Raw genomic sequence first — 16,903 nt, forward strand, 5'->3', positions numbered from 1 at the left:
CAGTTACTTCCTGATTTCATTACGTTTTAAAAATTGACTCCATTCTCTTTTCATCATTCCAAACCAGACACCTTTCTTATGCATTGCCTTCTTAGTTATCGCAAAGCATATTTTCAGTTAAATAATTTCCTGTTGAAAAATAAATTTCTATGAAGTAAAACTAGTTTTCATATGCTTTATGGGTGGCTGCATATTATACAATATCAAGTATCATAAAATTCATTTTATTAATGGTTGTTTATTTTTCCTAGAGACAAAAAATATGCATCAGAATTTAAAACCAGACAATTTCTTGTGATTTCTGCACTCATTTTATGTCTTTTTTGCTGGTTTCAGAAAGAACAGGTGATGTTCTGCACTAGAAAAGTTAATGCTTTTAAAGCCTTCTGTACTTTCTGAATGTAATAACAATGACAGCACTTAACACTTATATAAATCTTTTCATGCACAGAGCTCCATCCTGACATTGAAAGTATTATTATTCACATTTTACGGATAAGTTCTTTAATGTAGCAGCAAGTTCAATATCCACACCCTCCAGGATGAATTTGTATTATAGTAGGGGGACAAATGTCAGAGATTTTAGCTGAGAAATTCTTCATCTGAGTCTCAGACCTTGCTTTACTATGGACACATGCATTAGTTTTATCTTGGTTTCTGTTAGTGACCATACTCTAGATTCTCAATCCTATTAAGTACCACTACTCCATTTCTTCCTCTTCTTCAGTGACATTTTCCAGCTCACTGGTTTTCTCCACTTTCTCCACACTCTGCACTTCATACAGGGAGTTCTCACCTTGATCTGAACTCTTTCCTGCACAGAAGCACACCTCTGCAGACTGACTCTTCAAGGCCCAGTACTCTTTTGGTAAAATATCTGCAATACCTGTCTTCTTATGTCTGTCCTGCATATAATAAATAAATAAATATAAAATACTTATAAATAAATATATATATTTATATTTTTATAAATAAATATAAAATATTACTATGTGAAATAGTTTTAGGTACATTTTAATGGTAATTACTTTTAATAATTCTTCAGTTATTAGCCATACTTGGCACAAAAATGTGATTGAGATATATGCCAATTATCCTGATACACGTAGCTTTTACAGTATTTTACTTGTTCTTTTCTTTCATCTTTTTTTCTTAACTGATTTTAGATTCTGCAAGCTCAGACTCTCCAGATGTGTTTGTACAGTTTGTGGCATGGTGTGACTTGGCCAACAAGGTTATTAATTAATATTATAGTTAAATATTATATCTATATATTAGCATTTATCAAATTGAGCAGCAAAATATTGAAAGGTGATAGAGACCTTTCTATATCTAGGTCTTAACAGGCATCACTTTTGAGGGTTTTGAATGGATAGAAGAAGCAGGTAGCAGGTAGCAAAATTTTTCACGTTTTGCTTTTTTGAGAACTTGCCTCCTGAAAGGTTTTCTTGAATTTAAATTAATTAAATATACTTCAGTTCACTTAAAGTCACAAATGATTAATACCAGTAACTGTAACTGATGTTAAGGAAATAGACAGCATTTGCTGTATTTTCTTCAGAGCCTTCATATTCTTAATAATCATATTTTAAAAGTATGTTGGTAGATTAAATAGTATAATTACGTGTTTCTAACTTTAAATGCTGATTTAAATGGCAGCACTACAGGCTTCTGTAGTTCTCTGTGTTGTGTCGTCTAAGGTACATCTTGGTAAGAAGAAGCAGGCAAAATGGGTTGCATCAAATACTAGGTAGTATTTGCCACAGGGGAATATGAGCCTGTTTTTTCTATATTATCCTTTTTTACTGCCTGTTCTGAGAGTAAAGAGGACATATGATGATTATCTGAGTAAACAGAAAATAATGAAGTAGTTACTAGCCGTTAATTCTTAGAATTGCACTTCCTGGAGCTCCTATATATGTAGCAAGAGAAAAGCCAGTGAATGAAACCAGATAAATGGATTGCAGCTAAGTAAAATAAATGAGTATGTAAGCTTTTGCTTGATATTGATAGCTAATCCTGACAGTTCCAAGAGAAGCTGTTGTACAGGAGCAGAGAGCAGCAGCTACTAAATATATTGCTGTTGGGCCATTGCTGACCCTAAGTAAGGTGCTGGGCAGAAACTCTTTAGAGGCAGCCGCCTGACAGCACTAGCCCTCTGAAAATAGCCTCAACTTCCTCTTAAATACCCATAATTTAAATGCTATGCTTGATCCAGGGGCTGTTTAAATTAAGTTTTACATTCCAGAGAAGCCTTTCTCCACAGTATATTTCATACATAACCCCAGTAAATAGTACTGGTCAGTTCAGTGATCAGACGAGATGAATGTAACAATGCATGTATACGTGTTTGCAAGTTGTGGCCCTTAATGGTTGCTAGAATATTATGTCTTGGAAGCACCCTGATGTAACATAATAGGAGACAAAAAAAACTCAGTGAGTAGATGTCTGAGGAATGGAGTTTAGTGAGCTTCAACAGGAGTTTCAATGAATGTTATTAAGTGGCTTCAGTGTTTTAAGGAAAAAGTAGATTAATATGATTTATTATAAGCTCTGTAATAAGCTTTTCTACCATAAATATGCAAAACACTAATTAGAGTCAAATTTCCCTTGCTTTGGGAATCTTTTAGAATATGGCTTTTCAGTAATTGAATCACATCAATGTATTTTTTTCTAACAAAATTATGTGTGATTTGTTGGAGGGTGGGCAGAGATGGGAAGCAAAGTGGTGACAAACCAAAAGATGACTTTGGTGTAGTATAGTGAAACAGTAACTTCTGAGTTTATCAGAAAGAAATGCACCATGAACCTGTAAGGAACCCTTTTCGTGATGACTATCTGCACTGAGGTGAGGTCTGTCAATTAATTTGATTGTGAGTTTCTGAAAGGCAACTATTTTTTTTTTTTTTTAAGTGAATAAATATTGTTAGAGAAAAAGTTTTGGCAGGGTATCAGAGTGTGTGTTTGAAGCCAGATGCTGCTCTTACCGGGCAGGTTTTTGCAGAGTTCCTTGTTGGACATTGCGTTATTTCTGATGACGCTTAAATGGTTGGACATTGCGTTATTTCTGATGACACTTGAAGGAGTTTCATCAGTTTCTGGCATCACAAAATTACAGCAAAACAACATCACTATCATGGGATGAATACAGGGATGTTGTATGGGAAGTTAGGGATCGGGTTAGAAAAGCTAAGGCCCAATTGGAGGTAAACTTGGCTAGGGATGTTGAAGATAACAGGAAGGGATTTTATACGTATGTAGTGGCTAAAAAACAGACTAGGGACAACGTAGGCCCCCTTTGGAAGCTATCGGGAGAACTGGCTACACAGGACTTGGAGAAGGCTGAGGTTCTGAATGACTTCTTTGCCTTGGTCTTCACTGGCAAAGGCTCTGACCGCAGCACCCGAGTCTTGGAAGGTGGACGCAGGGGCTGTGAAAACCTAGACCTTGGACCCACTGTAGGAGAGGATCTGGTTCAAGACCATCTTAAGAACCTGAACGTACACAAGTCCATGGGACCTGATGAAATCCATCCAGGGGTCCTGAAGGAGCTGGCGAATGAAGTTGCAAAGCCACTGGCCATCATATTTGAAAAATCATGGCAGTCAGGTGAAGTTCCTGACGACTGGAGAAAGGGAAATATAATCCCCATTTTCAAGAAGGGGAAAATGGATGACCCGGGGAATTACAGACCAGTCAGTCTCACCTCTGTGCCCAGCAAAATCTTGGAGCAGATTCTCCTGGAAGGCATGCTAGGGCACATGAAAAACAAGGTGCTTGGTGACAGCCAGCATGGCTTCACTAAGGGGAAATCCTGCCTGACCAATTTGGTGGCCTTCTATGACAGGGCTACAGAAGTGATGGACTGGGGTGGAGCAGTTGATGTCATCTACCTGGACTTGTGCAAAGCGTTCGACACTGTCCCACATGACATCCTTGTCTCTAAATTGAAGAGACATCAATTTGATAGGTGGATCACTTGGTGGATAAAGAACTGGGTGGATGGTCACACTCAAAGAGTTGTGGTCAACGGCTCAATGTCCGGCTGGAGACCAGTAACGAGTGGTGTCCCTCAGAGATCAGTGTTGGGATCGGTCTTGTTTAACATCTTTGTTGGTGACATGGACAGTAGGATTGAGTGCGCCCTCGGCAAGTTTGCCAATGACACCAAGCTGTGTGGTTCCGTTGATACGCTAGAGGGAAGGAATGCCATCCAGAGGGACCTTGACACACTTGTGAGGTGGGCTGATGCCAACCTCATGAAGTTTAACCATGCCAAGTGCAAGGTCCTACACCTGGGTGGGAGCAATCCCAGGCACAGCTACAGGTTGGGCAAAAAGGAAATTCAGAGCAGCCCAAGGAGAAGGACTTGGGGGTGTTGGTGGATGAGAAAATGAACATGAGCCGGCTTCAGTGTGTGCTCACAACCCAGAAAGCCAACTGTATCCTGGGCTGCATCAAAAGAAGTGTGACCAGCAGGTCAAAGGAGGTGATCCTGCCCCTCTACTCTGCTCTCGTGAGACCTCACTTGGAGTATTGTGTGCAGTTCTGGTGTCCTCAACATAAAAAGGACATGAAACTGTTGGAAGAAGTCCAGAGGAGGGCCACGAGGATGATCAGGGGACTGAAGCACCTCCTATATGAAGATAGCCTGAGAAAGTTGGGGCTGTTCAGCCTGGAAAAGAGAAGGCTGCATGGAGACCTCATAGCAGCCTTCCAGTATCTGAAGGGGGCCTACAGGGATGCTGGTGAGAGACTGACTATTCATTAGGGACTGTAGTGATAGGACAAGGGGTAACGGGTTGAAACTTAAACAGGGGAGGTTTAGATTGGATATATGGAAAAAATTCTTTACTGTGGGGGTGGTGAGGCACCGGAATGGGTTGCCCAGGGAGGTTGTGAATGCTCCATCCCTGGAAGTGTTCAAGGCCAGGTTGGATGAAGCCTTGGGTGACATGGTTTAGTGTGAGGTGTCCCTGCCCATGGCAGGGGGTTGGAACTTGATGAACTTAACATCCTTTCCAACCCTAATTATTCTATGATGACAAATTACCAAAACATCCCTCAGTATATTCACTGAATTGGATAGCATTTGACTTCAGAACCTCACCTGGAAATGCAAAGATGACCAGAGGTTGAAGAGAATTCATTCTACTGTTAAACCTAATACTTTTATTTTATTTTATTTTATTTTATTTATTTTATTCATTTAGAAGCTGATCAGTTTGAAAGCATTGAAACCTTGGTATATTTAATGTTACAATTTTGACACAAAATTGACTGTTTATTACCAATGTACACTTGATGCTTCAAATGCAGCTGAGTTGATCTTTTGTATGAAACAGGACTGTTCAGGCATCGTTACAGGATCAGAACAGTAAGTGCTATCTTCAAATGCAGAAATAAACTAAAAATATAAACCCAAACAAATCTACAGGCCTTCTTTTGCCATCAAACCAACGGAATTCCAACTTCTAAAGCCATAGATTTGTTTTTTCTTTTTTGTCTTGTTTGCTTTCAGGTCCATGGTCAAATACTTGTGTTATATTGTCAAATTGAATGTATGCTTATACAGCTTGTAAAGGAGTATTTCTGACTTTTGGGTAGGTCTGCAGTGCTGGTGTTAATTTAGATTAAATGAATGTAGGGAAGGTATAGGTTTTCCATGAGAGATGATACCAGCGTTGTTAGCATGAAGATGAGGATCTGGTCCTAGTCTGGAACACTTCTGGGGGGATTTTATTTAATGGATATTGTTATCACTGAAGCATCTGTCTAATTGTAGTTGTTGGATTCTGAATTCAAATGTCAGCATGTGTTTTGGAGGACCTACTGAAAGGAATTGTACAGTTTTTTTTAAAAAGTCTCTTCTACCTCTGACTTCTTTATCAGTACCACAGATTCTGTTTGCTGTCATAGTTTATCCCCTATCTAATTCTACAGCTTTGCCCATTTCTATCAGTTGTTTTTGCGACTTCGTGGATTGTGACTGAGTATAAGCATTCAGTGCTGCAACAAATTTTATTTACTTATATCACATTTTGAAAAATAGGTGGCTGAAATAAAGGCCTTTGCTGTGTTATTCAGACTCCTGTGTCGTTCAGACTCCTGTGTCTTCATATTACCTCTATTGAAAGTTCTATCTTTTATGCCTTGAGTCTGGACAGAATTTCCTGGCTGTACTCAGGTGAAATGTTCTGTTGAAATAAAAAAGAAAGGAGAAAAAAGCTTTCTGAATTGTTAGCTGTCACATTATAGCAATATTTTCATGATTCCAAAGTTATTAAATTTAGAATACTGCAGTAGACTTTTTCTAATTAAATGTTCATTTTCTTTTGTCATAAGGAAAGAAAAAACTTTGGTTATGCTTTTTACAGTGATTTAATTAAACATTTCCTGTAAGTTCATTTCAGTATCTACATGGCTCACTAAAGTTGGAATTCAGTATAGAATGGTAGATTAATTGCCATTTGTCTTAGATGAAATAAGAATCCTAAATATACAGAGTCATGAAATTTGTGTTCCTCAATTGCTTATTCAATGCTTTGGAAACCTGAATAAAAAAATACAGAAGAGGGCCAAAGGTTGTTAAATGTAGTGACTAACACAGATTTTGAACTTTACTTAATGAACCGAGTGTTTATTACTATGAAATAAACGCACCATTTAAAGAATTATGGTGGAAATGTAGAACATTAAAACTCTAATTAATTTTGGTCAGAAGCATGCAATACACTAATTTTTCCTAAAACATGTTCATTATGGTCTAGATTTTCCCTGTTATTTAGATAAATTTATTCCTTTCATATGGTAGAGCTTTCTTTTTCCTGTTAAAAACGTGTATGTCAGTGATGTTTAGAGTGATGTCTTTCAGCTGCCTTCAACTGTAGTCAGCATGTCTTGTCTGTAGCTTACAGAAGCATTTTTCTATAGCTCAGTTGTACCTACTTTTCTATTTAATGTTGTTAATCATTGTGGAAATGAAGGATATTCAGACCTCTTGATAAAAGGCTGTCAATAGCTAAACTTCTTTGTGAAAACAGTTAAAGCATGATTAAAAATCTTCAGGTGTCATTTAGTAACGACCAGGATACACAGATGGCCTAACAATTGAACAGTTAAAAATTAGCCTCTTATTTGTTAGGGTTTTTTTATTAAACAGTACTTAGAAGTTAAATTACTTAAAAGAGCTATTAATTCCTTATCACTGGCCTGAGCACCTTTTGTTCTCATCTAGATTATTGTAAGAAGAACCCATTTTATATTTAGTATCAAGAATACAAACATGAAGACGTTTTTCCTCTTATAATTCAGTAAATGTATAGTGTAAATATGGTGGGAGTAGAGCCATGAATATCTAAAATCATCTTGATAAGATTAGAATATGCCTTTCTGGGCTATGGAATATTGTTCTGTAGTAGTATAATGAGTATATGTAAAGTGGAACTTTCTGTTTCAATTTCCAATTCATAAAAATAATTATATTGACACATAAGTAGAAAATGCTATTTTAGTTTCCATATATATGTTTATATATGCACAGATGTAAGTATTATATTTGAGTGACAAAATTGCCTTACAAAGGATCTAAATAGGGACAATGCCAGACTTGAAGGCTTGAAAAGTAAGGCAAGCGTGCACTCTGAGACTGGAGTGGAAATTGAAGAAGCCCATCCCATACAGGCACAGTACAATCCCATTAAAAGTTGCTTTTCATCTATTTCCTGGTTGATGGTTCAGGTTTGTGATATCTGAGTTTTTATAGACACAGTCTAAAGTTCATGAAACTAAACCTTTTAAGACTCCAGTTGTTAAAAGAGGAAACATTTTTCTCTGCTTTCTTCAAGGAAAAACAGCTGAACTTGAAAAACAATGGTTGGGTTTCAAGCACCACCTGCCCTGAAGAGCATCCCAACTGTAGTGGCAGCCAGCCAAAAGGGCCACTCAGTGGAATGGTTGCCTCCTTAAAAAGAGAGAAACAGATGGAAGATTTGAAATCTGGCATGAAATTCCACTTCTGTACTAAGCGTTAAATGAAATTTTGACTCTAAGGGCTCTTGCGATGGTACATTTATCTGTATAATCAGAATTAGAAACAAGGAAACAAAAAATATAGAACACTGACAAACGTTTCAAAAAGACTTAAAGTTCTTGTACTAGTGCGAGTTAAAGGGGAAAGAGTTTGTGAGAAGCCTGCAGCTGCTTGTAGCTTCTTCAGCTTTAGGATAAAAGTAGTTCTCCCAGTCTTGCATTGCCACCTAGAGCACGATGCCATGTACTGCATTGGTGAAGGAGACCAAGTGCTAAACGTTGCTCATTTTACGGAACAAATTGTGGTGGAGAGCTGCTTGCAGTTAATTGATGTTTACTTACATTATGATAGTTAGTTCATTCATAGCCTCCATTTTTTAATGTACCAGATCAGCAGAGATTTTCTTATAGGGATTTGGTGGGTTTTGACAGTAAGAATTAATGGAGATGAGCATTAAAAGGTACGACTGTCAGATTGCCAGTGGTCCCAGAGGGTGCATTTTCTTGATGGCTGCTTCAGAATACTTCATGAAGCAAATGTCAAACTTGTCAAGACTGTCACTATGAAAATGATCCATGTAGCAAGGGTCTCTTTTTCAAAGGAGAAACAAACAGCTGCCTTATCACTTCAGAGCTACAGTGACAAAAAACTGTCATCTATCACAATAAATTTATATATGCTTCTAATATCCATTGGTAAAAAACTGTTCCAGTTGTACTCTGTATTTTTGCACTACTCTGTTATAAGGACTGTCAGTAATACATTTGAAGAAGATAGCATAGGCTTTGGAAGAAAAATAACTTTTAAATTCTGGTGCTAGATGCTCATCTTTGTTGATTTAACTGAGAGACTGATGTAATTCACAGTTTTTGCCTGATGGTCATTTCCCTCCAAATTTGGCCTATGGCACTGGAAAGCTAGACTTCAGCAATAACAATCTCTCACAGGTTCTCAAGTCCCTTTTTCCTGGTATGTTTTTGAAGAGTATTAAAAGTATTGTCACTTACTTCCAACTGACGTTTTGCTAGCTGGGATCTGTGAGGCAGGAGATGAAACACCACATGGACACCCTTGCTGAGGCTTAGCATGTTAGTCATATCACAGCTCTTTTGAGTTAAGGTACTTTGAAAAATAATAGTGTCTGAATTTGGTCCTGATTGGTTTTGAGATGATATTTCTAGTATATGTGATAGCATAAAGAACCCTTTCAGAATTTCTCATTGTAGTAGGATATTTTTGAATTCTGCATACTTTATTATTCAGTTGTTCATTTACATCATATTGTAATATATAGCTGTTTATTAAGTTTAGAATACAGGTTACAGTTTGCAAAGCACAAAACAGAAGGATTATTTAGGTATCCCTTTGTAATGCAACTTTAGAAATTTGTGGTTTACTTCACAAATCTGAATTGTTGCATTTCTTAGCACAGTTAATTGCAGTGTGGTCTGTTCTACATACAGAGTAGTGTCAGATTTCTTGCAGAATTAAGAATTGACTAATTCACCATCGTCTTCTAGATTTCGTGTCATTAACTAATGGAATAAAAAGAAATTCTCAGACAGTCTGTATTGGGGAGGTGGAGATGGGGAAGGGAGAAAAGTACACCAAAACACTTACTTCTAGGCACTTTTTAACTACAGAATTACCTTTCCATGTCAGACCTGTTATTCTCTGCTTGGATAATCATTTGTAGTTGACCGTAAATACTCTTTCAAAGGGGATGAAGTTATATGACAGTCTCCCTCAACTGTCAGATCAACATTTTTGAAAATAGGATCTTAGAAGTCAGCTTGGCCCATCTGTTAAAGAAGGACAGGGAATTGCTTGAAAGAGTCCAGCGCAGAGCCACAAAGATGATGGAGTGGAACACCTCCCTTATGAGGAGAGGCTGAGGGAGCTGGTTCTCTTTAGCTTGGAGGAGACTGAGGGGTGACCTCATCAGTGTTTACAAATATGTAAAGTGTGGGTGTCAGGATGATGGAGCTAGGCTTTTTTCAGTGATATCCAGTGATAGGACAATGGACAATGGGTGTAAACTGGAGCACAGGAAGTTCCACGTTAACATTAGGAAGAACTTCTTTACTGTAAGAGTGACAGAGCACTGGAACAGGTTGCCCAGGGGGGTTGTGGAGTCTCCTACGTTGGAGATATTCAAGACCCGCCTGGGCAAGTTGCTGTGTGATGTACTCTAGGTTACCCTGCTCTTGCAGGGGAGTTGGACTAGGTGATCTTTTGAGGTCCCTTCCAACCCTTGGGATTCTGTGATTCTTTGATTGCTACCTTTAGTTTTTGGCACCTTAAGGTGTCTAAATATTGAAGTATTCTTATTAACTTCAGCAAAGCTATTGAATGCTCAATAATAATAATTCTTAACACTTATCTAGGTAGCACATTGTAGGGTCTCAGTTACAAGTTCTTGTCTCTGTTCTGTTACTGTGACCCATAAATGCTTAGCTACCAAGTGTAGACTAATTAATTCGAAGAAGAGATGTCAACAGAACATTTGAAGGCATCCACAGAGCAACCAAAGGATCCTTTCATCCAATTTCCAGGGAAAGGAAGGGATTCCGTGAGGAAAGAAAAAAGCTGATGTGGAAGGTCTGTCAGTCTATCAGCATCATCAAGATGCTGATGAGGTGTTCAGTCATTAATGGTTTAAGGGGCTCCTGACAGTCTTGTTCAGAAACACTCTGAATGACCAAGCAGCCTTTTTACCAAGTGGATTTGCCTATCCCAAATTGCCTGCTCACTAGCCTTCAGATAACCATACTAGGAGAAGTACAACTCTAACTTCAAACCTGGGCAGATGGAGCTCGTTTAGCCCTGTAAGGCCATCCATCTAAAAGAAGGATACTCTAACCAAACCTACAACCTGAGGACTTTGCTGTCACCGTCCAAGCTTGCTAGTTCCTGGCAGATAAACCTCAGGTGTAAAGGATGGGGCCAGTTCCATGCAGGTCATGCTTCACCTGAAGCTGCACTCACAGGTCTGAAGGGTTTACTCACACTTGCAAAGCCCTATAGTGACAGGGGGGGATGAAACAGCAGGTGATACGGTACACTGGAAGCACCAGATGCAACCCTGCATGCAGGCAGTTCAGGACGTTGGTTGCTAAAGATTGACTCAGGAGATGACAGTCTTGTTCAGAAACATCCTGAATGACCAAGAAGCCTTTTTTTCCAACCAGATTTGCCTATCCCATATTGCCCTTTTAGTCCTCATCACGCTTGTAGTAAGTGTGGGTAAAACCCTTTGCAAATCTTTGTTCTCGAAGCCAAGCCATCAATCAATCAAGGAGCTCCTGAGCTGACATTTCAATTCAGGGTTTGAGTTTAACAGCACTTAATAAAGCCCTTTGTCCTTTTCCTTATCACTTACGTTTTGTATTTGGGTTGTTTTTAAATCTGAAAGAATGACAAATTCAGACTTGTAAACTTAATTTATTTCAACATTAAAATAATCTTTGAGCTGTTAAATACACTTTTTCAGTAAGGTTAGTAATACAGTCTTGAGGAATTGGCTACACCTTGCTACACTTACAAGTCTCCAGATCTGTGCTAAGACTAGGTCACTGTGTAGTACTGGAGTATATGATTGTCTGTAGTCAGGAAAGGTACTAAGGGATGTTTGACTTTTGACATCTGCTATCAAAAACTACTTTCATAACTGAATATTTTAACACCAGTGACTGTTCTCTGTTTCAGGTGCTAGGCAGTAGAGTCATAGGTGGCTGAGAGCAAAAATGATAACAAAAATAGAGATGTGAGTCATTAATAGAAATAATGTGAACTGAAATTCTGTGAAACAGAAACTGGAATTCAGTATTTCATCAGCTTTGTAGCCATGGGTAATAGCAACTTTATACACTGCCGTCATGGACTGGTTTTTAGCAGATACCATGAAAATAAAAGGTTTTTCTTTGCTATCTGTCAGTATTAGAAGCATTAGAATCATGATAATGATAGGTGGTAGTTAGTAAAAAAAAATAATTAAATATGTTTAATCAGCGGTCTGTTGGTATAATATCATAGAATCATAGAATAGTTAAGGTTGGAAAGGACCTTAAAGATCATCCAGTTCCAATCCCCCTGTCCAACCTGGCCTTGAACGATTTCAGGGGTGAGGCATTCCCAACTTCTCTGGACAACCTGTGCCAGTGCCTCAACAACCTCATAGTAAACAATTTCTTCCTAATGTGTAATCTAAGTCTTCCCTCTTTCAGCATAAAACCATTGCCCCTTGTTCTATCACTACATGCTTTTGTAAAAAGTCCCTCTCCAGATTTCTTGTAGACTCCCCTAGGTACTGAAAGGCTGCTCTAAGGTCTCCCTGCAGACTTCTCCAGGCTGAAAAAGCCCAACTCTCTCAAGCCTGTCTTCATAGGAGAGGTGCTCCAGCCCTCTGAGCATTTTCATGGTCCTCCTCTGGACTCACTCCGACATGTTCACATCCGTCTTATGTCAGGAGCCCCAGAGCTGGATGCCATACTGCAGGTAGTGGAGGAGGAGAATCACCTCCCTCGATCTGTTGGCCACACTTCTTTTGATGCAGCCCAAGATATGTTTGGCTTTCCAGGCTGTGAATGTGCACTGCCAGTCATGTTTGGCTTCTCATCCACTAACAGCCTTGAGTCTTTTTCTCAGAGCCTAATTTCTTAATAATTATGCTATATAGGCTATTTAGCTGAAGATTCAAACATCATTAATGACATTAAAGCCAATTCAGTATTCTGTGTGCAATCCTTGGGATGCCTCTTGGGCTATTAATAAAAAAGATAAAGCATTTCATAGAAATTTTCCATTGTCAGCAAAGTGAAAGAATAGTGAGTCTTTACATCCTGGAGTATGGTTAATGTGTGTGCTCAAAACTGCCAGTTGAAATTTTTCCCAACAATACTGGCAGGGATACTACTCTTACAATTTATAGGAGTTCATGTCTCATGATAATTTTTGAGTCCTTAGTAAGTTTGCCATTCTTAGGCCACTGCTGTCCCTTCTTTTCTGGTGGAAAGCTGCATGAGTGCCAGTACTGGTAGTTCATACTTTCCAGTGTCTGTTTTGCACAGCAGTTACCCACGTTCAGAGAGACTAAACTTAGGTTTCTGTATCAAAATGAAATAAGACTTTCTGTTCTTGGAAAACAGAAATGGAATAAATGTGCCCCTTCAAAATTAAGATGTCCTCTGTGGAGCATAATTTAATACAATAGTTTTCAGAGAGCTTTTGTGCATAAAAATATGTAAAATTCGAAAAAAATAAACAACAAAATACCAGCCTGGATGATTGCGTGTAGGAATCTGCCCATGTGAATTCAATTTATAATCTGCAGGTAGTTTATACCTATTTGAATATGTTTTACCTGATTGAAGCAACAGCAGATGAACAAAAGCAAGGGTATTGGCTCTGAAATATATCCAGAGTGGATGCTTCCATCCTGAGTATTCACACAGAGCAAATCCTGGACTTGCTGTAGCAGCTCAGCCATTATTTCTGCACCTCAGAAAACACTGATCATTGCAGCTGCTGCTGTAACCTAGGAAATCTGACAAGGAACAAGCATGACCTTATGAGCACAGAATTAAAACATTTCAAGTTTACACAAAGCCAGAAGTTTCTGCTACAAAACTCTTTCACTGGATGAAACCTTTTTGCCCACACAAAAATAGACTCAGGAAGCTGATATTCAGTATTGAGCCTAATATCCTTTTACCCTCTTGTAATCCTCAGTGAAGGTATGGCCCTGTAGTCTTTGAAATTTGTACGTACTCCCTCTATTAGGAGAGGAAGCCCTACGCAATATATCAAGTGTGCTGGGAAAAGAATGACTGTGTAGGGTTTATATGCCCTGTAAGAGGGAGTACAAGTCAGGACGTTGGAATAATGGCAGGTTATTTGCTAGGGAGGTGGATAAGTTGATGCTGAGGTTAGTAGTGGTACAACTTCTGTGGGTGAGGACCTTCTGAAACATGCAGATTCGCTGTTCTTTTATTAACAAGTCCTTCATGAAAGAACCTGGCTGTTTTTCAATAGCAACCAAAAGCTCCTGTTGGTAGCTGTTTTGTTCAGTGATACACTTTGTTGTGTACATCTAGGCCTAGTTACACCTTGTTCCTTTGCTGTTTCCCATTCTGTCTTGACTTTTATGTCTTAAGAAGTTTGACCTTTGTATGTGTACTGTACACAAAACTCTCTTCCATATATGCTACACTTCTAATTTGAATGAATCAACAGTCTTTGGTTTCTCACACATGCACAGATATGTTCACTCACCTGAAATAAAAGAGCCACACTTTTAAAGGTAATTGAAGAGATGGTTTGGAGTGTATGTTTCTTTAATAGAACAATTTGCTTTTCTGTGTTATTTTAGCATTGTGTAAACATAAGAGACCACATTTTTTTAATGAGATTTTCCATTGCTATTCTCTTTTATGCTGCCCATGTAGTCTTCCTATGTTTTGTACCTATAAATCTTTTTTATAATTATCTTTACAAAATGCCCTTTGGTGGTGAAAGGAGGACTACGATGCAAAAAGATAGTTATTTTCCTAGAAGAATGAAGGTGCTCTTTTAAAATGGGAAACTGCACCTTGGGTTCCTGAGTCCCACCTAATGTCCCTGACATTTCCTTTCTCTCAGCTGTTGACTTTGATGACTTGTGGTACTACAGCAGCCAGGATGCTTCTTCATTTCAAAATGTCTGTTAATTTCTTCTTTGTGGTTTTGAAATGAGGAAGACTGCACACAGGAAAACTGGCCACACTCTGAATTGTGATAAGGGCTGTTCGTGATGTGATGGGTTGCAAGTTGCCTTATAAAAGTTTTCTCAGTCTTTCATAATTTATGCTTTGGAGGTCAAAATTCTGTGTAGAACACAAAACAGTATCCATTCCTGTAGAAACAGGCGTATGATGTCACTTCATTTTTTCAGTGAAATTCAGAGGAACCTGTAGTGAATTATGAGCCCTACTCGTGGAGCTGAAGCTGTAGAATATTGTAAGCATGCTGCTGCCTGACATGCTCATGTTTCCTATTTTAGACCTGACTGATCTTCAGATAACATATGGTGGTACAAGTAATTGGAGAATTGGCAGGCCTGTCAAGAAAATATGCTAGATGGGACAAAAATACGATGCTGCAGCACATAAAGTGTCTCTGGAGTTAAATTTATTGTCTTTTATCAAATGGTGAAGTAAACGTATCTAGTCTCAAAAAAAAAAAGAAGAAACATTTTTCAGTGGCAGATGCTTTTCAAAAGTAATTTTTACAACAATGATGAAAGTTCTTTCATTTGAAAGTAATTTAGTAGAAACCTGTGGTCAAGAACAAAGGGAGGGTGTATGATGCTGCCTGCCGCAGGCGTTTGAATATTTTGTTATCCATGTATGGTTTAGTAATTTCTTTATGTAGCCATCCAGTAAATTGGTCAGTGAAATATTTACTCATTATTCTTCTACTATAAACATAGGTGATAAGTTTTGTTTAAATTCTTATCCTTTTAATTTCAAACAAAATCAAATGCTTGAATAAATTACTTTTCTTTGCTTATTTTTCTGCCTGGTGGTCAGGCAAAAGAGGGTCTACAGAAGTCTGTACAAAATTGTATGCATACGTATAAGTACAAAAAGTGTACTTCTTCAATAAGTTGATTAATGTTCAGGTTTTCATTTTCTTTTACAGGAAGATGAAAATGAAGCTGAGGCAGAAAATCCATCTCAGGAGCTGAATTTGGAACAGAAAAAATCAAAAAAATAGAAGATTGCTGTCTTGTTTGAAATATTTGCAAGTTGTGTAACAGTGATTATAGTTTCACATTGTAAAATTAACAAAAAAAGTTCTCAATAAAGTCATTGAAAATTAAATTCATGCTGCACTGGGGAATTAATTAAGTAGCTCCTGGTGATATTCTTGATTGCATTAGAAGCTGAATTATCAGAACTGAGCACCATATCAATAAAATTCTAAAAGCTTTTTGAACACGGTATAGAAAGCTGATGGGTTATTCATCACTAATAGCATTTACTACGCAAAAGGGTCAATTTTTTTCTTTTGTACTCTACAAAGCAATTTTATCCTTAAAGGATAGTTATAACTCAGATGTATTTTGGTATTTCTGAGCAAGAGCTTTGATTCTTATAAGTTAGCTAAATATGTTCTCCTAGATGAGTTGTGAAATTTCTTCTGATCGGTGATTAGAATAAATGTTGCTGAGGACTTGGTGGAGGCAAGGGTTTTTCTGGTATGTACAGTATGTTTACATAAGTAGCTGGCTTTACATGCTTGTATCTTGTGATTTTTACTTGGTTTCCTGTTGCATAATTATTTCCTTTCATGTAAAACTTTCCTGTTGTCATGTAATCATTGTCTTTTAATGAATGTCAATTCCTTCATCCGATATTTCCATTTTATCAAAATGAGTAGTGAAAAATCTAAAATAAAAAAACCCAACTTTTCTTCCTATGCTCATCGTTTTGATTTCCAATTTACCTCTGATTTTAGCCTGTGCATGTCAATAAATGGGAAGGTTACTTCGAGAAAGTCAGATGTAGATTTACAGCCTGATCATTCCACAGGTTGCAGTGAAGAAACCAAAAATATACTGATTCTGTTTTAGGATTAGAGCAACACTCACTGAAGTCCCTTGATTGAAATTTATCTTGCTCTAAGAGAAATGAATCGTCTTCAATTTAAAAAGTTCACCTCTTTTCACACTCTTTTATATTTTTACTGTTATTCTGTATATTGAGTGTTAAATCAGATTGTAAATAGTATTCATCCTCAATTTTATCCTGTCTGTATAAACTATAGTTTAAGATATTTTAAAAACAACATGCCTGTTCTTAAGCAATATCTTTTATAAATTCTTTTCTG

The 16,903-nt window shown here is 37.8% G+C and overlaps 1 protein-coding gene across 4 annotated transcripts in view; it reads left to right on the forward strand.

Moving 5' to 3' along the window:
• The window catches only part of PHF14 (PHD finger protein 14), a 165,846-nt gene extending 149,361 nt beyond the window's left edge, over positions 1-16,485 (forward strand). For all 4 annotated transcript variants that reach the window (XM_031052446.2, XM_031052444.2, XM_031052445.2 and 1 more), the window contains one exon: positions 15,713-16,485. In XM_031052446.2, the coding sequence (XP_030908306.2) occupies positions 15,713-15,787 (75 nt within the window). In that variant the 3' untranslated portion in view covers positions 15,788-16,485. The remainder of the gene's footprint in view (positions 1-15,712) is intronic.
• Positions 16,486-16,903: the final 418 nt, after the last annotated feature.

This window comes from Melopsittacus undulatus, chromosome 1, assembly GCF_012275295.1.
Source record: "Melopsittacus undulatus isolate bMelUnd1 chromosome 1, bMelUnd1.mat.Z, whole genome shotgun sequence".
NCBI classification, from domain to species: domain Eukaryota; kingdom Metazoa; phylum Chordata; class Aves; order Psittaciformes; family Psittaculidae; genus Melopsittacus; species Melopsittacus undulatus.